This window comes from Serinus canaria, chromosome 20, assembly GCF_022539315.1.
Source record: "Serinus canaria isolate serCan28SL12 chromosome 20, serCan2020, whole genome shotgun sequence".
Taxonomy (NCBI): Eukaryota; Metazoa; Chordata; class Aves; order Passeriformes; family Fringillidae; genus Serinus; species Serinus canaria.
In genome coordinates this window covers 5,471,847-5,493,752 of record NC_066333.1, presented here as the reverse complement: position 1 = coordinate 5,493,752, position 21,906 = coordinate 5,471,847, and the positions used below count along the sequence as shown (strand labels likewise).

The following is a 21,906-nucleotide window of genomic DNA, read 5'->3' as shown; positions in this document are numbered from 1 at the left end:
CTTTAATCACCACACCATCAGCACTTCTGGGAGCAAGTAAACAGGAAAAAGGCTCTCAGGCAGCTGCTGTGCCAAGCCTGCAGTGACAGCTGTCCTTGATGTGGCCATTTCCAGCCCTGCTGGTGCAGCCCCACCACGGGGTGATGCTCCAAGGGAGCAGGATGGGGCTCTGCACGGGACCCCAGGAGGAGAGGAGCAGAGGACAGCCCAGAGGGACTCAGAGGAGCTCCAGCAGAGATGGAGAGCAGGATAGCTGGAGCAGAGCCAGGAGGCAGCAGAGCAGCCACAGCAGGGCTGTGTGTCACCCAGAGCACAGTGGCCCTCCTGCAGCCATCCCTGCAGACACTGGGGTCCTGCCTGTGCAGGGGACACACCACACAGCCAGCTCCTGGGGGATGGAGTTTGGAGCCAGCAGGAAAGGCCACCCTTGTCCCTAAGATGCTCCAGCCAGGAGGTGACTTCCCAAAGGACCAGGACTGGGAAGGCAGGAGTCCTGCACACCCCCAGAGGGATAAAGGCTGGGGTGAGCTGCAAACACAAGGCAGCACAGCTCTGGGATTCCATAAGTCAAGGCAGGAAAAAAAGAGTCATATTCAAAGAAAAGGGAAATAAATGTGTTTGTAATGGGTTGGGGAGAAAACACAACTGTAAGTCACAGTCCTACCCCTTCTGCTGTGGCTTTTGGTCACTGCATCCTTAAGGGCAAACAGCTCAGCACAGCATCTCACATCACAGGAGCTCATGTGCTGGACCATGACCTTCCCTGGGATGATTTTAAACCAGCACCAGGGTTTGCTTGGCTTGGACAGCCAGAACACTCTGGGGCACCCTATGACAGCACAAGAAGGGACTGACCAAAACCTCAGAGCCTCAAATGCGTACAAACAGAAGGGAGGACCTGCAGAGGAAAACAAGGGAGAGGTCCATCCCAGATTCTGGAAGGCTTTCCATAGCTCTCCAGCCAGCCAAGTTCAGGACCCCAGATCAGGCTAGAGAGCCACCAGACCACAGGGACAGCAGAGATTGAGCTAAAAATCGGTTTGAAAATCACAGAGACTTTCAGAGTATGGGCTGGCAGCACCCTAAAGCTCTGCTGACTTGTACAGCTCTAGTGTGACATCAGCCCACAGCTGTCTGGGTGCTCAGGGTGCTCCACAATCCTGAATCCTCCTGCCATCCAGTGTATCAAGGTGCTCAGTAGATGACAAGCACAGATCAACAGGCAGCAAGGTGCTCAGAGATAAGGACACCTAGGACAGGAGGGATGAGTTTGGCAGATCAGAAGCAGACAGCCCAGGCCTAGAGTTCCAAGTGCTGGGGGATCTCCAGAAAGGCTGAAAATTCTCAGAAATGAGGAAGTTTCTCATTGAAATCGATGTGAAAAAGCTTTTTCCACGTCAAGCAGCACTTTGTTCAAAATAAGAATACTCAAAACTCAAAGATTAAAACCATTTAGAAGGACAGCCTTTTCCAGCACTACAGAGTCCCTTTGGGAATGGCTGCTGTCACCATGTCCCTTCCTAAGGGCTCTCCCTGGTCTGGAAGGCACCCTCCCAGCAGGGCCTGATGTAACACCTCCAGCAGCAAAACCACACTGCTGGAACAGCTGAGCAGGAACAGCCATGAGATCAGCCAGGCACCACCCCGAGCAGGCAGGACAGCCCTGCCAGGGATGGGCTGGGGGCTGAACTGATCCTCAGGGGACACCAGCAGCAGCCACCACCACCAAGGGAGCTGAGGAGCCTCCCAGGTGTCTGTGAGCATCCCCAGGTGTCAGGCACCACACAGCCCTCTCCATCCAGCTGCTGAACATCTGTGGAACACCCAGAGCTCCTTTCATCCCTCCCTAGACAGGTATCCCTCTGATAGTAAAAGATTTTAAAATCATAGAAAATTCAGGGAGTTAGAAAGAAAGTTAGACTTAGGAGGCCCTGGGAAAATGTTCAAGGTAGGCACTGGGAAATGTTAGGCCTTGTATTTGCTAGATCATGTTAAACTGTGTAGTCAGTATGTGATAAATGATATAACTGTTAGATGAGGTTAGATATAATTATTGCTTAAAGAATCATGAGAAACTATGTCAGGGGTTTGAGGGGCATCACGAGAAATCCATGCTTGGATGAAATCAATGTATACAATAGAACAAAGTTTAATAATTAATATGTGATATAGTGATAGAATATAAAAAGTTTGGCTCAAAACCGTGTCGGGTCAGAGTTGGGTGTGTGCACCCCTGACACCCAGAGCTCTTCAATAAAAGCACCTTGCATATAATCACTCTGTGATGATGTGTTCCTGAATGCTAACTCCTCTAGTTGCTCTAGTCCAGCATCATCTTCCACCATCCACTCACCAAGCCTGTCCGGCCAAGGGGAAAGAGGGAGGATGTGGGGGGGAACTTTTCAAAAGCACTGTAAGAGCTTCAGAATGTTCTGATTTCTACTGCTCTTAAACCTCAGAGAACACAAGAAAAGTAACAATTCTCCTCCACTGACTTCACCCATTTCCTTCTACTGTAGGGTAAGGTGCAGCCAATGGTTTTTCAGCTGAGAGCTGCTGGGGTTTTCTGTGCTCAAAGGCCCACACCTCCTCACCACACCCTGCAAGCTCTTCCTGGGCTCCCCACACCCTCCTTCACTGTGAGCTCCATCACACTGGGTCTCACAAAACCTGCAGCAGCTCGGGAGCAGGGACACAGCTCGGGGGCTGGCTGCAGCCCTGCCAGGTCAGGCAGCTCCTAGAGCCACTGTCACACACCCCTGAGCCCTGCACCAGCAGCCCAGCTCTTGGCTGAGCCAGCACTGAGCACAGACTGTCCCTACTGGCCTCCTCACCTGCCAGACCACAGCCCAGCGTGGTGCTGGGGTGTTCTACAGCCCTGCAGGACAGCACAGACACGGCTGATCCCCAGGGCTGATCCCCAGGGACAGCACTGCCAGGGACAGCACTCCCAGGGCTGATCCCCTGGGACAGCACTCCCAGGCTGGTCCCCAAGAGAGCCCACAGCTCCTGCCAGCCTGTCCCATGGCCTGGAGGGGATGCTCAGCACAAACTGTCTGTCAAGCCAAGCCCAGCAGGATCCCACTTTGGCAGGGACAGAGGAGGTGGACACACAATCAAACATGTTCCACTTCCAGCAGCTTCTGAAGTTGCCATCCACAGGCTGACTGCTGCAGCTCATCAATAAGCCTGCAACTCCAGCAGAAGTGTGTGATGTAGCCAAAACTGTAAGGCAGTCACAGGAGAGGGTGCTCTGAGAGCTCCTGCTCCACTCCAAGTGTTCCCAAGTTTCACTCCTGGCCAGGCTGCCCATCACAGCACACTGATGAGGGTCAGTTCCAAAAGGACACAACAGCCCCAGAGCCCTCTGAAGGGGAAGGTCCCAGCCAAAGAGCAGTGCCCAGGCTCCCAGGAACACAGAATTTACACCAAATCTGCTCTCCTGAGCAACTCACTGGCCAAGCCTGCCCTGCCACACCCAGCACTTGGGGACAGGGACCTCAGGGCTGCTCAGGGCAGGGGACTTTAGCACTGACTCAAGGCTGCAGAGCCTTTCCTCCTGTGCCTGCAATCTGTAAGATACGCAGGAGGTCACAGGCCTGCTCACAGGGGACAGGGGGACAGTCAGCATGTCCTGGGGGTGTTCCCAGGGCAGCCACTGCCATCAGATAAGGAGCCAGCAAACCTCTGAGATAAGGATAAGGATGACCATCCCCACTGTGCAGGCAAGGCAGCTCAAAGAGAGCAGCAGAGTGATCCCAGGCTGGCTTGGGCAGCTGCTGGCTCAGCTCCTCAGATGGGAGACATCAAAGTCCTGAATAAAATCCCACAACAGAACAGCCCCTGGGGATGGAGGTGATGGAGCTGAGAGGAACATGGCACCTCTTGGCACGAGCTCTGCAGGGCCAGATGTTCAGACCCAGCTCACTGAGGTGCTCCTGCTGCCACACATGGTGTCCAGCCATGGCAAGGAGAAAGCCAAGCCCTGAAAAACTCAGCCCCTTGATGTTGGTGAGAAATAATCAATCCAACACTTTGCAAAACCTCTCCAGCACATTCTGATTAGTGGGCTTGGACCCCATAAGCCAATTCCTTCCACGTGGCTGACTGGCAGAGGAAGGAACCAGATGGATGGGTGACGTGGTGCAGGTACTAGAGGAAAACACCAGCCAGCCAACTTCCAGCTGCTCTCCAGGTTGCAGAGATGCCAAGGCAGGGAGGAGGCAACACATCTTACTGCATGGGGAGGGGTTTTCTAACCTGCCCCTCCTGGAAGATGCTACCAAGAGTAAAACTGGGATGACAAAGGGATGTGAAGCGAGGGGAGAGGCTGTTTCAGTTTGGAGGTGAAGGCAGAGCAGAGCTCACTTGCTTTGTGTGTAGCACAAATGCCCTCATAGGCAGGAAGGGGGACACAAAAAACCTGCCCTCAAAAGCTCCCACGGCAGAGCGTCAGCAGGGGAAGCTCCAACCACCCCGACAGTCACAAGCCATGCTCTCCCCTTCCCACCCCAGCCCTTGTGCAGCTCCCTGCTCCAGGCACCTCAGGGGGAGCTCCCTCCTCCCATTCCTGCCCACTGCAGGGGCTGCATCCTGCATCCGTGGCTGGAGGAGCAGGAGGAGACCTCCAGTGCAGGAGCCATCCTGCACCCCAGGAGGAGCTCACTCTGAAGTCATTTCAGCCTTGAAAACCATTTCTGGCTCACTTGCTTCTTCAGAGCTCCAAGCTCCTCAGTTTAAGCAAATGGCCCCAAAAAAACATAATTAAAGAAGCTGTGCCCCAGTGGACTAATGAAAGAGGTTGGTGCTGGAAACGGCTGAGGCGAGTACGAGCCACACTTCAGAGCCACTTTGCATTAATATTTTACAGCTCATTTCTTTTCTTTTACACAGGCAATGGCTTTTCTCCACCTCCAAGGGACTGAGCTCATTTCACTGAAAGCAAGAATGCAACCAGGGTTTTTGTGAGGTAGTTTTTTTTTCCTCCTCTCTCTCCCCTATAAAACAAACATCTGCTCTAAATTTTCAGCTCACTCTGAGCAAACTCTCTGAATTTTCTGATGTGTTTCAAGGCAAAAAGTTCAATTTGAAGCTGGCCTATTACCCCCCCCAGCATGAGAAGGTAAGAATGCAAGACCCCTTTTTATTAAAAATAAAGAATCAGTTAACACAGGAAGTTTAAAAGAAAATAAATGCATAAAAGACAACTGACTTGAGGGATTAGCTCTCCTTTGCTCTGGGTGCTTAACAAAAAGAAGAGAAAATTATTAGCACTCTTCCTATTGTAGCAGCCAGGCCCTCTGCAGAGTTATTAACAAGAAACCAATGTCTTGATAATTAAACCTGGCTGGAACCCTATGAATAAAAACAAGTATTAATTAAAAAAAAAAAAAAAGCGCTTTTTTTTTTTTTTGGCACAAACCAGGATTGCATTTTGCACAGTTTTGAAGAAGTACAGGAGAAGGGAAAGGCCAGGGGAGCTCACCCCCCCTCCCCAGCCCGCAGCTCATGGAGATTCTCGTCACTCTGGAGTGAAGAGCTCAAGGAAGAGCAGGTCCTGTCCAAGAGAAGAGGCTCTCATGTGGCAGCCCAGCTGGCTGGAGGCCCTGCTGAGCCTGAGCCCAGCCAGAGCTGCCCACGGAGAGCACAGAGGGGGCACACACAGGGTCTTTATGCACTCTCACAAAGCGCTACACAAGGGTCACAAAGCAGGGGACGAGGACAGGGCTGTCACACCAGCCAGGGCTCTCTGCTCTCCGTCCCCCAGCACCTCCTGGCTCATGGGGAGGCAGGCTGGGCAGTTCATGGTGGCCAATGAGGCCAGCTGGTTACCTGTCCATCTACAGCACGTGTGGTCATGCCACCCAGCCCTTCACAGAATCATTAGGCAGGAAAAGTCCTCTAAGACCATCCAGTCCAACCACTGCCAGCTCTACCCCCGAGCCATGCCCCCAGGTGCCACATCTACACAGACTCCTCCCCAGCCAGCAGCCCCCTGGTCCTACCTCACTGCTCTTAGGAGATGCTGAAGCACAGAGACATTCGTCTTTAAGTGCCAAAAGTTCCTTGCAGAGGCCAGCCAGGCCCTGCTGGCTTCAGTAACTTGAGTAAAGGTGGCACATCACCTCTGAGCATGGCAGAGAGAGGGAGCTCAGGCCCCCAGCACCAGGCTGTTGAGGCACCAAAGGCACAGAGGTTCCCTGGACCTCTCTCCAGCAGTGGGGTGACCTTCAGCCTGCTCAAGCTCTGCTCCCCTCTAAACTCCACATCAGTGTGCACAGAAACCCAAGCACCACCCAAACACTGCTTTTAGGCAAAAAACTGGTTGTCTGCTGCAGAGTTTAGCAGAGATCAGAAGTACTGACAGCTCCTGGGGCAGCAGCTGCTCCACAACACCTCTGACAGTGATGGCAAAGCTCCAAAATGGGCACCACCACGCTGAGGAACGATGGCAGTGGCTGTGCCCAGAGCCCTCTCCTCCTGGCACGCTGCAGCTTTAGCCCACCTGCAGAAGAGCCAGCTGACCTCTGCCCCTTCATGCACTGCCCACCATGCAACAGGAGCTTCCCAAGCTGCAGCCACGGGGGCTGTGCTCTTCCCAACACTGTCAGCCATGGAGCCAGGTCCCCCATCCTCACCCACCCTGAGACCAATACACATCTCCTTTCTGCAGAACCCACCACGAGCAGAGAAAGGAGCACAGATCCTCTATAGCTGGTGTCCATGGAGACAGAACTCTCCAAGACATGGCCATCCACACAGACATGCCCTGTGCCCAAAGCCTCCATATGTGAGATACTGTGGATGCTCACCTGCTCTGAAATGGATAAAAACCTAGAATCATTCCTGCTTAGACAATTAACCTGTATCCAGGGTGGTCTAGAACTCCCTGGTGGTCTCTGTCTCTCAAGAAACACAAGAACATCCATTACTGACCCATGATCACAGCAATCTTTGACCTGTAAGTCCCCAGACACCGTTTGGTGCAGATGCTGTCCCACGGGAAGGAACATCTCACCTCCTGACAGCTGGCCACCCTCTCATAGTGCAAGCTGGGGCCAAACCAAAAGCAAAACCCAACCTGCTGCTCCCTATGCTGGCATGGCTTGTCTTCATGGGGAGAGCTGGATCAGTCACTGCCCATGGCTGACACTACCCTGCACTGAAAGTGATGAGCTCAGCTCCACATTCACCCTCTGGTTCCCAGCATGGCCATGTTGACCTCAAGGGGATCAGCCAGGAGGAGAATACCTTGGTGTATTTGCCACATGGAGCTGTCACACACCTGCCTTTCCCCAGGCATCCTCTTTCTGCCCAGAAAGCACATCCAGATAAAAACAGGGAAGCTGGCCAAGAACCCAGTCCTGCTGGCCATCGATCCCATGGTTTGCCTTGCCTGCCTAGAAACCCAGGCACTATTTGTGTACACAGGCTGGTATTTCCAGCTGGAGCCCCACAGCTCTGCCCAGGAAGTGTTAAAGCAAAGCTCTGCTCCTCAGCCCAGCAAGCTCAGGGTGCTGGGTGACACCAGAGCAGGGGACTGAGAACAGGGTGGGTTGCTCTGGTGAGAGAGGATGCCATGGGGAAAGCATCTGGCATCAGAGAGATGGGGATGAAGATACAGCAGCTCTTCAGCCTGATGTCCTGTGTCCAGGAAGGCCCCGTGGTCCCTTGGGAGGGTCACACCACGAGCACTGGGAGGCACACATGGAGAGCCCAGAGCCCAAAGCCACCAGCCAGACACCTTGCCTGTGGCACAGTAGAGAAGCCTCAAGGAATTTTCTTCTGTGACATTAAAAGAAACACAATCATCTCAGTCCCTGGGACACTCTTTTTGCTTTCACTGCTCTTGGATGTCTGCACAGCATAAGAATTCCTTGCAGCCATGGCTTTATCATTGTTACGCCCACAGTTCTGGTATAGAAGCTGAAGTTCTCTAGATTTCCCCCAAAGGTTACAGGGACACACCAAGGTCTGTCCCCAGGAACAACCATCCCTGCAGACACCAGAGGGGACCTTCTGTCCCCCAGGGGCACATGTAGTCTGTGGGCTCTGTCTCACACCAGAATCTCCCAGCAAAACCAACATTTGGTCAGCCTGAGTTTAGGAACAACTTAAGCCCAGGGGCAATAGAATGCTGCTCTCTCCTCCCTCTCACACTGCCTCATCACTCCCAGAGGCCATTCTGGGAAAGAGATGAGGGAGTTTCACATCCTCATGATGCTAAAGGAGCCCAAGGCTCCCTCCAGATCTGCCTGCACACACCACAGGGCAGAAGGTAGAGGACTCGAAGGGTCTCAGGGCAAACCAAAGCCCCAAACGAGCATTCTGTGACCTGCCACAGAGATGTGGCCACCATCTCCATGCCCTTTCCTCATCTAAGCCCCTGGTACTATCAGCATCCCACCTTTGCATCCTGGACCTGCAGCACTTGCCAGGAGAGATGACAACCCCTCCCTGGCCTTGCTGGGCCTCAGTCACATCCCTTAGCACAGGGAAGGCCAGTGCCATGGCCAGCACCTGCTCTCCCAGCCCTTGGCCTTCGTGCACGTCCCCTCTTCCTCATGTCCCACCTGGAACAGAGACCCTGTCCTCATGCTGGTGCACACGGGGGCAGGAAGGATAATTTAAGAAAACCTGGGAAACCAACACCAAGTTTAAGAGTGCAGAGCATGCCAGATCTCACCCCCTTCCCACCTTACGCCCATGCATAAGAAACCTGGTTTTACACTCAGGTTTCTTACGCATCCTTTCCTCTGTCCGCCTTGTCCCCATCCAGCACAGGAAGCTGGGGCTCACCTGACCCTGTGCCATCACCCTCGGGCTGATGTGCACAGGGCAACGGGGAAGAGGACGGAACCACAGCACAATATTTTGGGCTAGTTTTCCTACTGTTTAACCTTTTCCATTTGGTCTCATCTGTTGCTCCGAGGTGCGACCGCAAAAGGGCTCACTAATCCTGCCTCCTTCTGAGGCTCCCTACAGCCTTTAGGGGCTGCTCGCCAAGGCACCACCCGGGAAAACACCTCGTTTATCCCAGGGGAAGTTTGGTGCCGAGCAGGGATGCGGAAAGTTGGGAGGCGGCGCTGGGCGGGGGCAGCGGCGGTACCGGCCCGCGCATCCCCCGCGCACTGGGCGGTCGGGGCCGGCCCCACGCTGGGACCCCTCTCCGCCCCGCCGGCTGCCCGCGGGGAGATGCCGGGCACGGCGAGCCTGGGGGTTCATTATCTTTCATTTTCTTCCTCATTCCTCGCCAGGGAGCCCCGGCGCCCCCCGAACGGCGGCTCCCGGAGGGCTCCGGCCGCGCCGCCCCGCCCGCGGGAGCGCAGCCCCTCCGCGCCCCTTCCCGCCGCACTCACCGGCGCCCTCGACCTTCTCGGAGCCGCGGCTCCAGGTGACCTGCCGCGTCTCCAGCTTCACCTGGAAAGTTTTCCGCTCGGGTCGCTGAGACTTTTTGGAGTAGAACAGGGTCATGACGGTGCCCACCTCCAAGCTGCGGCAGAGCTGCGCCGCCTCCGCCTCGCTGGGCGCCCCGGGGCCGGCGCCCGGCCCGGCCGCCATCGGCGCGGCGAACAAAGGGGAGCGGGAGCGCCCGAGCCCCGCCGCGCCCCGCGCCGCCGCCGCGGGAGGGGAGCCGAGGAGGAGGAGGAGGAGGAGCGAGGAAGGAGGAGGGAGGAGGGAGGGGAAGGGGCGGAGCGCTGCTGGCGCGGGGGGCGGGCGCGCAGCGCGGGGGGTCCGCGGGGGGCACCCGGACGGCACCCAGACCCGGTTCTGGGGCTTGGGGGCTCCCTGGTGCTGCGGCTCGGGGGCTGCGGGGGGGACCCGCACCCGGTGCTGGGGCTCGGGGGGACACGGACCCGGTGCTGGGGCTGCGGGGGGGGGACACGCACCCGGTGCTGCCCGCCCTTGCGTGGTGCGGGATGGGCCTGGGAACCGCGCCACCCTCCGCACCACGGCACGCCTGGGGGACCGGGGGACTCTGTCCCCCACGGCACACCTGCGGGACCACCCTGCACCCCGCAGGTCCCCCGTGGGTCACACAGCCCACTGGATACCTTAGGGCTCCGGCACCCACAGCAGGATTTGCGTGGTATCCTGACGTGGCACATGTGGGTTCCCCACATTGCATCCCACGGTGGCTTTTCCTGGGGACGGACCCCTCCGTATGGCTGGCACCATGGTGTGGGTTCTTGGTGAAGCCAGGTCTGCGTTTGCTGTCGTTTCCTCCGCACAGATCCCAGCCGGATCCGTGCTGGCATGGAAATCAGGACAGGACTTGCAGGGTGGCCTGTGGCATCCCGCCCCTGGGCGACCTGTAGGGAGTCGGGGGTCACTGGACGCTCTCCAGCTGCTCTCCGGCCCCACGAAAAAACAGGGTTAGAGACCACACAAAAGCAGGGTTAGCGAGGGGATAAGTGGCTGAATTGGGAAGCGTTTCAATGCAGTTTGCTCCATTCATGTGGTTAAAGCCTGTGATTTCCCTTTCTGTGTGCCACCGACCTTCTTCCCCACTCCCTCCTTTCCATCAGAGCACCCCATGGCGCACTGGATGCTCAGGCTGTCCCATTTATGTGTATAAATGTATAAATATGGGTTACTGCTTGGACCTGATGATCTTAGAGGACTTTTCCAACTTTATGATTTTTTTCTTTTTTCCAAACTTAATGATTCTGTGAATACACACTTGTACACATGTACACACACGTGTCCACAGGCCTGTAGCAAGGCAGCCTGTGCTCAGCAGCCCTTATCTCACCCCCTCCAGCTCACAGCTGGGACTGGGAGGGGCATCATCTTCTAAGCGTGGGGCCCATCCCTGAGTGGATCCCACATGTGAGCAGCTCTCTCTGTCCTACTGCTCCACCTGCCTCCACAGGGACATTCACCAGCACACACACATGCACACACAGTAGGAACCCTATAAGGTCGTTTAGGATCGTACCTGGTGTAAAAAACAGGCAAGGTGAGAGCCTAAACCTGCCCTGATAGAAATGAGCAGTGTGTGATAGCCCTGTAAGGATGCTGGGGATGTTTTCAGCTGAGCCAGAGCTACTGGAAGCTGTGCTTGGTGCTGGCACAGCACTCGGGGCCTCATTCTCTCCGGGGTGAAACACCGTGGCTGCCAGGGAAGTGGCTCCTGCCTCGTGTAATGGCCTCGCTTGGGACCGGCAGGAAGCAGCCAGCTCCCAGTGGTCTTAAAATAGCTGAGCATTATGGGCACACCCTTGTTTTTGAGGGCAAAACCTGAGAAGGGAGTGTGGCCATGGAAGAAGCAGAAAAGGTAACTCCCTTGTTCCCAAACACTGCCTGTTCCCGCTGATGGAGAGCACCCGGCAAGGTGTGTCCTCAGCACGGAGCTCGGGGTGGCTGAGGCCAGCACGTGGAGGATGTGGTTTACAATGAGCTGTTTGCGATGGATATTTTTTATTTTCTAAGCTTGACTGATCATTTTTTAGCCTTGCATTAGCTCTCTGTGTGTAAGACGTTTCATGCCAAGGAATTCTGCTGTTTGATTTGACAGCTCAGGAAATTTGACAGCCTTTGTGTGCCTGCTGCCTGACAGCCCCATTTGGTGGTCCCAGCTCCTGTACCAGCCAGGCTGTGAACAATCACCCGAGCCCTCAGGGCAGCAAAAACTTCCATTATGTTCCTGTTTTGCTTTTGAAGAAATTCCCTGGGCTGTGTTCATCATGTGGCTGTGGGAGCCTGCAAGTTCTGCAATCTCCCCTTGCAAACACTTCAGGGAAAAGGGGGATTTTCCCCTCGGAGCGGCCCCAGCACCTCCCCCTTCAGAGTTCTGAAGCACGGGATGCCATCCCCCATATCCTGCAGGCTTCATGGAGCAGCTGCATCCTCCCACCAGGAAAAGGCCAATGGCCAGGTGACCTCTGGCTTAAGGACAGCCCCAGGCGTGCTCAAGGCCTGGGGGACAAAATCCGGGGACACAGCGGTCTGAGCCCACCGCACAGACAAGTGCAGGGGGTCCCTGCAGCCCAGCATCCCTCTGACCAGTGTCGGGGAAGGGATGCATCCCTCCCCTGCCCCGGGGAGCACGCACTGAGAGGAGGCGCCGGACACTCAACCGAAGTGGTGCAGTTTCCGGGAGAGATGCCCCTCTCCGGTTATTTACTCATCGCTGCCTGCTCTGTGCTGGGTAAAGACAACCCCAGCTGAGAAAATCGCCACGGGGGAAGAGCTTCCGTGGTGCTGCGGGGAGCAGGATGTGGAGGGTCCTGGGGGCAGGCGGTACGGAGCTGCCCGGGCTGGTGTTGGCAGACACAGCGCAGTGCTGTGCCGGGGATGGAAAGCAGAGCCGCCCGGGGCTGTGCAGCCGCTGCGGAGGCTGGCGCGGTGCCGGCCCCGTGCCGCACGCTCTCCGCGGAGCTGGGCAAAGCCGTACCCGCAGGCTGCCTCCCCCACAGCCCCTGCCCCTTCCAGGCATGGCCTGGAGCATTGCATTGTTCCCTTTGGGTGACACGAGCAGCTGGCGAGAAACCCGCTGCAGCTCCGGGCTCCCTGTCCCCACTCCCCCGTGCTGTGCGGGGAGCACACACTTTTTTAATATCGCATTCACCTGGTTTCAATTTTCAACCCTGGAATCCTTAAGACTTCAAGGGGGATGGGGCTGCATCCTGCAGGGTTTTGCACCTCCCCTCGGCCGCCAGGCCTTGTCCATGGGCTTGTGCTGCACAAGATCCAGTTCAAAGCTACTTTTGTGCCCTCTCCACATCACTGCTGCCTCAGTTTCCCTGGCTGCCAAACACAGGCCCTGTTGCGGGGGTGGTGGCACTGGGGCAGGCGAGCGCAGGCGCTGCAGCAGTGGAGGGATGCAAGACAGGATGTGGCACGTTTGTGGCCATTTCTCTGTTTGCACAGTGAGTCAGTGGGGTCTGGGAATTCTCCATGGAAAGCGTGGGGTGTGTGGTCCTCACCCTGCTGTGCCACAGGCAAAACCACCGATTAAACCCTCCTCAGCCCCCTGCCCAGGACAGAGCCCGTGCTCCCTAGTGCTGGGAGGGAGCTGGGTGAATTTTCAAGGGTGGGTTTTGCACCAACATCCTTCTCCTTCTTGCTGACAGAGAGGCACAAGATGCTCCAGCCTTGGACATCAGCCTGGCCTTGCACTTCCAGGCAGACACAGATCTCCCAGCCTGGCCAGAGCACCCCACCATGCCCCGGGAGGAGGTGGATCTACCAGCAGCAATGCTGGGGTGGGGGACCCCCTCTGTGGAAGAACATCCCTTCCCACTGCATTCCACAATTCCCTGCTCAGTGGCGCAAGATACTGGAATTTGTAAGATTTGGGATAATTGGGCCAGGTCTGCAGGCGGGAAGGAGGGCTGTATAAATAGAAACTTTATTTTTACAGGCTGCATTGTTCAGGCACGGGCAGGCAGGGAGCACAATGAGCCCCTTTCCCTCTCCTCTGGCATTTTTACCGCTGCACCTTGGAAAGGCCCCAGAGAGCAAACGGCAGCTCCTGCCAAACTCCCAAGTTTGTGCAGCCACAACAAAGTGCCTGGAAGATCGCAGCGAGCAGCAGGAAGCCCTGCTCAGGGCTGGCTGCCCTGCTCAGCTGGCTGAGCCTGACCCCACAACCACCCAGCTCTGGGTCACAGGGAGGTGCTTGCAGAGGAGCCAGAGCTGTGTCTGCTCCACAGTCCCCAAGGACACCAGGCCAGGGCTGCTCCCAATGCCAGGGAGGAGAATGCATCCATCAGAGCATCATCCATGTCCTTGCCTTCACCTTTGGCATCATCACCCTTGCCCTTGTCATCACCTGCCCTTTCCAGCCATGAAGGGGAAGGAACTGCTCTCCCTCCATCCTGCTCTGTGCAGAGGGCTGGGGCTGAGTAAAAGGCAGCAGGGAAACCAGGACGAGCAGCTCTGGGATCACTGCATCCCCCTGCTCCTGCTCTCTATGCCCTGGGCAGGGCTTCTCCCAGGACAAAGCAAACTGTGAGCTGTGCCTGCAAGGAAAGGCACAGTGGGCACCATGGAGGGTGCACAGCACAACCACAGCAAGGCAGGGATGGGCACATCCTTCAGGGAATTCCTGCTCGGGCAGGGAACAGGAATTGCACCCCACCATCCCCCCCAGCCCAGTGACCATGGGGGCCTCACATCCAGGGCTGGAGGTGAAAGAACACAGAGACACCAACACTCAGTTAAGTTGTAGGAATTTATTTTAAATAACCTACAGTTGATTAAAAGGGAATTCATGATAAAAATAGAAGATACTTGTTGAGGAAAGGCTGCAGGAAATGGTCTTGCACACACACTACGCTAACAATGCCTCTAAGACTAATGATTATAGCAAAAAAAGGTTTCACATTAAAATTCTGCTTTTTAATTTTTAAAATTTTTTTACACAATTACAAAAGAAAAAATAAAAGCCCTAAAATCTTGATTATTTTCCTTTTTGGACCAATGCTCATTTCCCTCGAAATTTATTGACCTGTGAAACTTCTTTTTACACAATAAAATCTTTCAAGTAAAAGAGAGGAGTGGGGCTTAGAAAAAAAGGGGGGGGGAAGGTAAAACAGTCTGACAAACCTAAAAAGTAGATAGTTCTTGGAAGTGTACAGAGCATGTTCAGAACAAAGGGTGATGGGAATGTCATTTGTTTCCAATTTCATTTGTCCTCAAATTCCACACACATCTTTCCATCACACGGCCCCCTCCCCCCACCCGCTCCCCAAACCTACACGATCTTTAAGATCATAAAGAAAGAAAACTGTTTAAATATTTTAAAATAATTAAAAAGAAATAAAAATTCACATTTAAAATAGGAACACTCAAGTCAGGAGGCCGATTTCCCATCATGATTTGCTCTGAACAAATGTGGTGGATATTTGTAATTCATGTTCCAATGCCACGACTGTTTCAAGTGACAAATTGAAAAAAATTTGGGTATTTCCATGACTATAGTGACAGCTGTAACAGGTGCGTTGGGTTCCTTAAATTTTGTTTATTTGTTAAATTCTGAAATGGGGTGGGAGGGGGAGGGGAAGGGCAGGGGTAAAGGAGTCCATTTTCTATTAAAATATAGAAGTTATTGCAAAACCCTAACTGTAAAAACGCACCAATATAATTGGATTTTGTATACAGTAGCTAAAGATTCCCACGCTCTCAGTGTGATGGTGAATTTGCCTGGCGGAAGGTTGACAAATCCCCCATCCACTTGCCCTGCCTCAAGAGAAAAACCACACAAACCAGACAGCTAGAATTTGGATCTCTGAAACATTTTTAAATAAGTTGTCCATAGGACAACTGGCTCAGCTCCTTTAAGATATTTCCAGGTTATACTTTCTGCAAGATGTTGGCTGTTTTATCTGATGCTCACTTGCCCCTTTCCTCCCCCTTCCCCAGCATCCAAGGACAAGTAAGGCTCACAGTTTATCAAACTCCCTAAAAACCAGGCTACTCCCTTTTCCCATAAAATTCATCTCAATAAAAACAGGTTAAAACTCATAGTCTTCCTCTGCCATGTCGATAGCCCAGGCAAATTTCTCTCGTTGGGTTTTGTTATAAATCTTCTCTATAGGAATTCCCCACTTCTTACACCTGCAGGAGAGGAGATGCTGTTAGAGCTAGGGATAAAAGGAAGGCCAGAGACCCTGCCCTTGTTGCTATGTGGGGGGACAGGACAGAGGTTAAGGAGAGGGGTGGGTCACCCCAGAACACCCCAGGCAGGGCTTACCAAGCAACAGAGATCCTGGGATCCAGATAGTTGAGTTTGGAGGTGCCCAAAGCAATCTGCTTGTTCTCCTCCCTATCTGTAGCCTGAACCTCCAGCTTCATCAGTTGCTCCTCGATTCTCTGCACCGCTTTCTTCTTGCTCTCCACTGTCCTGGGGTGGCAAAGAACAAAGCATTGAATTCCTAATGCCCTGTCAGCACTGTGGGAACGCAGAGGGACTCTGCTCAAGGTAAGCGATGCCACCAGCCACACAGGGCAGCTGTGTCAGCACAGATGGTGACAACAACACACTCAGCACATGCAATTAAGAACTGACATTTTCCAAGAGGCAGAGCAGGAATCTTAAGCAGCAGTTTTGTTTTAAAGGGTTGGAAGCAACAGCCTGAACTGTTCTGATGCTACACCCACTCCCACACCAGCCCATCTATCCCTCAGCAAGTCATGCTGTGATCCTGCTTCCAGAGCTCCTGTATCTCAGCTCCCCTGTGGCTGCTCTGCAGAGCCCACACGGAGCCCCAGCACATGGTCGGTGCCATGGGCTTCCAACAGGGAGTATGGAACTCAGGGAGGTGCCTATGCAATTAATTAATTATTAATTGTGCGAGCCCAGGCTCCCCAGGAAGGCATCAATGCTGCACATTGGTCCAGGGCAGCAACAGGGTGGGTGAGCACTGGCAGGGGCTCAGCTCTTGAGGGCTGGGCACAAGTGACCACGAGAGGAACCACAGGTCAGACCACCCCAAAGGTGGCCACTCCTGCATAGAATGAAAAGGGCAAAAGAAAGCCTTCCCAAATCACAGGCCAGGAAAGTGGAGTACAGGGTGAAGGGCCCCTTCTGGGAGCATTGCTCAGCCCAGTAACACCAGCCTTACTTTTTAGACTTCTCATCCCTCCGGACCTTGGCATCAGCTTTGGCGCTTTTCAGTTCCCTCCTGGCATCAGCTAATTGCTCCTTCTTGGCATCAATCTAGGAGAGGCAAAACCAGATGGCAGCACTGAGAACGAGCTGCTGACAGCTGTGTCAGTCACCCCTGGGCAGCATGACCCAGAGAGTCAGTTTGTGACCACGTTCAGAATCTATCAGCAGTCAGATCCACTCCTCAGAGCAATCAGGCCACTGCACAGCCAAGTGTGGTGAGATATCCCCCTCAGAAAACAGGGCCTCACTCTTTTCCAAAGACAAGCTGGTCTGGGAGCTTTCTCACACAGCTACAACCATGCAGGCTGAGGAACTGGCTTGGTCTGGCTTGGCCAACAAACCCCTCCTAGCAGCTTGTCTGCCTTCACTGCATCCCACCACTACCAGCTCTCTGACGGCCACATGGCAGGATGATCCTTGATCCCTCAAGTAGGAATCAGCCCCAAATCCTACACACTGCAAGGTGTTAATGCCTCAGGCAGTTCTACTTCAGTAAGTTTGGGATTCAGGGAAATTCAGCATTTTGCAGCCCCTGTTCAACCACTCCCCTTAAACATCCCCAAGCTCTAGGATCTAGGGAGAAGGCAGCCATGTTAGGTGTTACGGAAGCAGGGGACACTGCAGTGCCAAACCAGAACTCCTTATTGTGAAGGTTATTCTAAAACCAGACCAGGAACAGACCTAACCCCTTTGGACCTCATGGCCTTCATCAGAAACAATCTGCAAAGGAAGAGGTCAAGTCAGAGGGGCATAATGTACTATGTACCACTGACAGTGGCCTGGGATTCACACAACAAGGGTGGCTGCCCACTCCAGGTTCTTTAGGGGACACAGATCAGAGCCAGAGACTGCTGCTCTCAAGTTTCAAAGGCAGCAAAACACACAGCTATAGGATGAAGGGCAGAAAAAGGGCCTGGTCTTGTTCTTTACAGGTAGAGGACAACTCAGAGAAGCCCCTTCCAGCTCACTGCTCCTCTCTGAGCAGGCCCATATCTAATGCACACCACCAACTCCTGACAGGGAAAAGCAGGCCCTGCTTTCACCCCAAGGGAAAGGAATGCTGACTCCTGAGATGCAGCCCTTGGAGCCCTCAGAATTGGGCAGAGGGAGGTACCTTGCTCTGCAGGTTCATCATGGACTTCTCGAAGGTTTTGGGCGGAGCTCTCTGGTGGTTACACAGAATGGCCACCGCTCTGTTGGCACGGTTGTAGGAGAGGATCTTTGCTGGGATGTTGTCATCCGCTGTGAAGGACAGGAGAGTGGTGAGCAAGTGAGTTCTCCAGGGTGTGGTGCCACAGCCAGTGTCCCACAGCCATTGCAGAACCAACCTTCCCCTCCTCTGTCCAGTCTCAACACTGCAACTCCAACTACAGTCCCAAGCCTGGCCACTTCCATCCCAGCCCTTAACTCCTGGATGTTCCTCATCACCACTGACACCACCTCAACTCAACAGAGGAGAAGCACAGCCAGAGCAGGGGACAGCAGGACTACCCTGCCCAGGACACTGCTGGGCTTCAAAGGTCCAATATGCCCACTTGGTAAAGCTGCAAAGTGCAAGGCAGCCCTGCTCACAGGGGTTGTGCATGAGCAGCCAAGAAACATGGGGCTGTTACACATGCACCTGCCCTGCCTGTCATCTACAGCAAACTAACAGAAAGCAAACAGATTTGGTTAAGGATAGGCATAACCTGCAAAGCCCACCCCAATGTGCTCACAAGTCAGTTCTGTTCTGCCCCAGTGCTGAGCTGCTCAACTACCATAAAAGACTGTCTGACAGCAGATTTTTGATCAGACCTCAGCTGCCTGACATTTGCACTGGGAGAACTGTTACAAGGAAGTGGTGAACAGATAGACAGCTTGTGGCTCAGCCAAGGAAGTCAGATCTGTATTGCAGGGTAAGATCTGTTCCCCTCACAGCTTCAGGGGCAAGACTTACGATTCGTGAGCTCCTTGAGCTGCTGCTGTAGCGTGATGGAGGCATTGTAAGTACGGAATACCTTGGCTGTCAGCCCCTCCATAAGGTCTTGAAGGTGTTTATTTAATATACTGGTCTAAAGAAGCAGAAAGGAGATGACAGTGAGCATTAGGAATGGCCACAGTGTTTGTGAAACCTCTGGATCCAAGGCTGACACAGACTGCAGCTCATGGTTGAGACCTGGTGTACTCAGACCTGACCACAACAGAATAGCCACAGCATAACTGAAACCACAGCAAAAGTGAACAAAGAACCAACAAGTATTAGATTTGTAACAAGTACCACAAGTGGCCAAAAAGGGTTTTTTTGGTGTGGAGGTTTTGGTTTCCAGCAACAATAAACATGCCTGGACCACCGCAGTGCTCCCACAGAGCCGAGTGTGCACAGGGATGGCGTGTGAAAATCTGTCACCTCACAATTCATCATCTCTGAACTCTGAAAAAACCTCCCCAGGTCAGAGCCAGGCAGGCTCACCAGGACCAAGGCCCATTGCTTTGGGAACCTGTAGGCACAGTGGACAATTCAGACACCAGACTGAGACAGACTCTCCCTGCTCTGAGGTGCTCTGGAAGAAAACTTCCACTGAAACCGTTTCTGGAACAGAGCAGCTGTTACTGCCTGGTGCAGAGCAAGCCTGTTCAGGATGCTCCACCACCCTCACCATGAACTATGTGCTTACATTGAGGCGGTCAAAGAGGTCATCCTCAGGCTGCTTGTTCTCCATGAACAGCTGAAGATTCTTAAACACCTGCAGGAAAAGAAAACCAGGAATGTCAGGCACACAGACCAAACAGCACTGGGCAGTACTAAGTTGTATGAAAGCAGGACTGCCAGAGAGCCATTAAACTGCTTTCAGGAACAGTGATGATGCTGGATGTTACTTCCCAGCAGGCAAAGACCCATCTCTCAATGCAATGCCTGTGCTGCAGGATCCTCTCCAGCAACAAGATGCCCTCATCATCCTTTGGATCAAAATTACAGTCAGGAGACCTAACTGCTCTGGTGTAGCTGCCTAACAGAGAAAGGGACCCCAAAGCTACTGCCTTTTCCTTCTCTCCCATTATTACTTGTGCCCAAGAGACCACTGAGCCATTTCCCATGGACTGAAGCTCCAAGAAACCAACCCTGCTGCATTGTTTCATACAATTTCATCCCAAATATGTCTCACTGGGGTAGGAAGAATAATCAAAGCATCTTTGATTATAACAGAGACCACAAATCCCAGCTCTGCATGCTCCAATTCTCCAGCTTCTCAACAACACACATTCTTCTATATACACCCAATATACAAATATTTCTAGTTCCACAATACTCAACTGCCCATTTTAAGAACTGAAAAAATACCAAGAGATACCAATAAATTTAAATAGAAAAATATGTTTTCTTCTTTACACAGGGACCCAAGAATTCCAGCAAACATTAATTTCTAGAGCAGCAGTAGTTTTATTTTTTTTCAGTTGTTTTGCTCCTCAAGGCACCAACATTTACTGCTGGCTGTCATGACAATTACCACAGTATTATACACAAGTTATCTCAGACCACAGAATTGTGGGCCAGATGCAAAGCTGTTACACCCACAAAAACATTTTGGATAGTGCCCTCCTGCTGGAGAGGGATTGATTCTGAAATGAGGCCAAAATCACGGCAGATTTGAAACTGTGGATAGCAGAAGTAAAAGAACTACCATGACATAAGAAGTCTTGCCTGGCAGACACCCAAGTTCATAGGCCAGAGGTATCAGTGCACCTTCTCCATAGGCTCTGGAGCAGCCAAGATCAAGATCTATCTGTGAGGGCTCGGCTCCAACGTGACCCAAACCACTGTGACAGAGGTGTCTATTATCAAAGCCCCAGTCAAACTGCTCCTCTGCCAGTGCCAGCAGTATTTCACAAGTGTTTAGGCTGTAACTTGTCACACGGGCCTGCAACTCCAGCATCTATAGGTGACAAAACCAACTCTGATGATGAGAATGAGACCCAGGAAGCTTGTTTAACACAGCTGTTACAGCTCTGTACATCAATTCTTCACACTGAGACCACAGGGAAGAGCTGCAAGATGTCTGAACATCTCATCTGCTGGGCTGTGTCATACCACTAACTGACTTATTTTCTGGCTCGGTATCTGAGCAGTGATAAAGCAACCCTTGAATGCCATGCAGACTGTGCTGACCACATCCCTGTGCTATTCAGTGTGTGTATGTGCTTGTGGAGGTGCCTTACCCTCTTCTCCACAGGGACCTTGTTGTAGTATCGGATGGAGTCCTTCCCGAGGAAGTCGAACTCAACCACGTATTCCTGCCCATCCAGCTCAGGATGCAGCTTGATGTGCTCTACTCTCAGAGAGCAGCAGCCCACGGTGTCAGCTGTCTCTCCTTCTTCTTTTTCATTACCAGCTCTCAGAGCAAGCTACATTTATATCAAGACAAGAGACGTAAGGAATTCAAACCGTCCCCAGAATAAAGAGATGCTGCAAACCTTCAGATACTGGCCTAGAACCAGCAGGGTGCAGAGGAGAGTATCTCCTTTTTTTTACACAGTTTAAGCCAGGATGCTTTACCAACTTTTGCTCATTAAGTAACTCAAACTGTGAGACAGGTCTGACTAATGGAAATTAATTTCAAAAAGTGTGGCAGTTTTTAAAAATCGAATTGACTTCCATGTGAACTCTACTTGAAACAATTCATACGGTGCAGTTGTTCATCTTCTATGATCCTACCTATTCACTGCACACTAAATACATTTCAAATAGCATACAGGTTATATAAATATTGGCTTGTATAAATTATCTAAATGCTACACTTGGCTGCATAAACCCACAAATTTTAACAGTGCTGGCTAAGACAATTTCTAACTTTTGAAATCTTCGGTGGTCATATGAAACCACAATTATTGACATTAAAGTTCCCTGGTTTACATCAAACCATTTTGAACAAAACCTGTTAATTTAGTTATTCAAGACACCATATGCTACTAGGGAGCAGCTCTCTGGGAACTGGTTTTATGTTGCTTTAAATGCATCAACACAACTGCAGTTTTCTTTATGTAGTGGTGGAAAAATTAGCATAATTACAAAACCTCACAACTGTGACCTCATGCTGAAGAGGTGACAAACCAGCAGAAATTCCCAGCAGGAAAACTGAAGCAGCTGGAGACAAAAGGCCCACACAATCTTCCCACTAATCCAACTGGGTGATTCTGGAACCAGGCTGTGAGTTTTGCCTGAACTAAACAATGCTGCCTGAAATAGCTGTGTTTAGTACAATAGTTCATTGCTCTGGATTCCAGGTAATGGGAAGGAAAGGGAGCCTGCC

At 52.7% G+C, this 21,906-nt stretch overlaps 2 protein-coding genes across 5 annotated transcripts in view; both read right to left on the bottom strand.

Moving 5' to 3' along the window:
* PLCG1 (phospholipase C gamma 1) overlaps positions 1-9,630 on the bottom strand; it is a 42,356-nt gene extending 32,726 nt beyond the window's left edge. For 2 of the 4 annotated variants that reach the window (XM_050982077.1, XM_050982079.1), the window contains exon 1: positions 9,360-9,630. In XM_050982077.1, the coding sequence (XP_050838034.1) occupies positions 9,360-9,561 (202 nt within the window). In that variant the 5' untranslated portion in view covers positions 9,562-9,630. The remainder of the gene's footprint in view (positions 1-9,359) is intronic. The other 2 variants (XM_050982078.1, XM_050982080.1) reach the window with 1 other exon arrangement.
* Positions 9,631-14,163: 4,533 nt separating this feature from the next.
* Positions 14,164-21,906, bottom strand: part of TOP1 (DNA topoisomerase I) — a 65,832-nt gene continuing 58,089 nt past the window's right edge. Inside the window, exons 15-21 of the mRNA XM_030231955.2 lie at positions 20,816-21,001; positions 19,276-19,344; positions 18,558-18,672; positions 17,736-17,863; positions 16,575-16,669; positions 15,704-15,853; positions 14,164-15,567 (exon numbers count right to left, since the gene is read on the bottom strand). Coding sequence (XP_030087815.1) covers positions 15,465-15,567; positions 15,704-15,853; positions 16,575-16,669; positions 17,736-17,863; positions 18,558-18,672; positions 19,276-19,344; positions 20,816-21,001 — 846 coding nt within the window. The 3' untranslated portion in view covers positions 14,164-15,464. The remainder of the gene's footprint in view (positions 15,568-15,703; positions 15,854-16,574; positions 16,670-17,735; positions 17,864-18,557; positions 18,673-19,275; positions 19,345-20,815; positions 21,002-21,906) is intronic.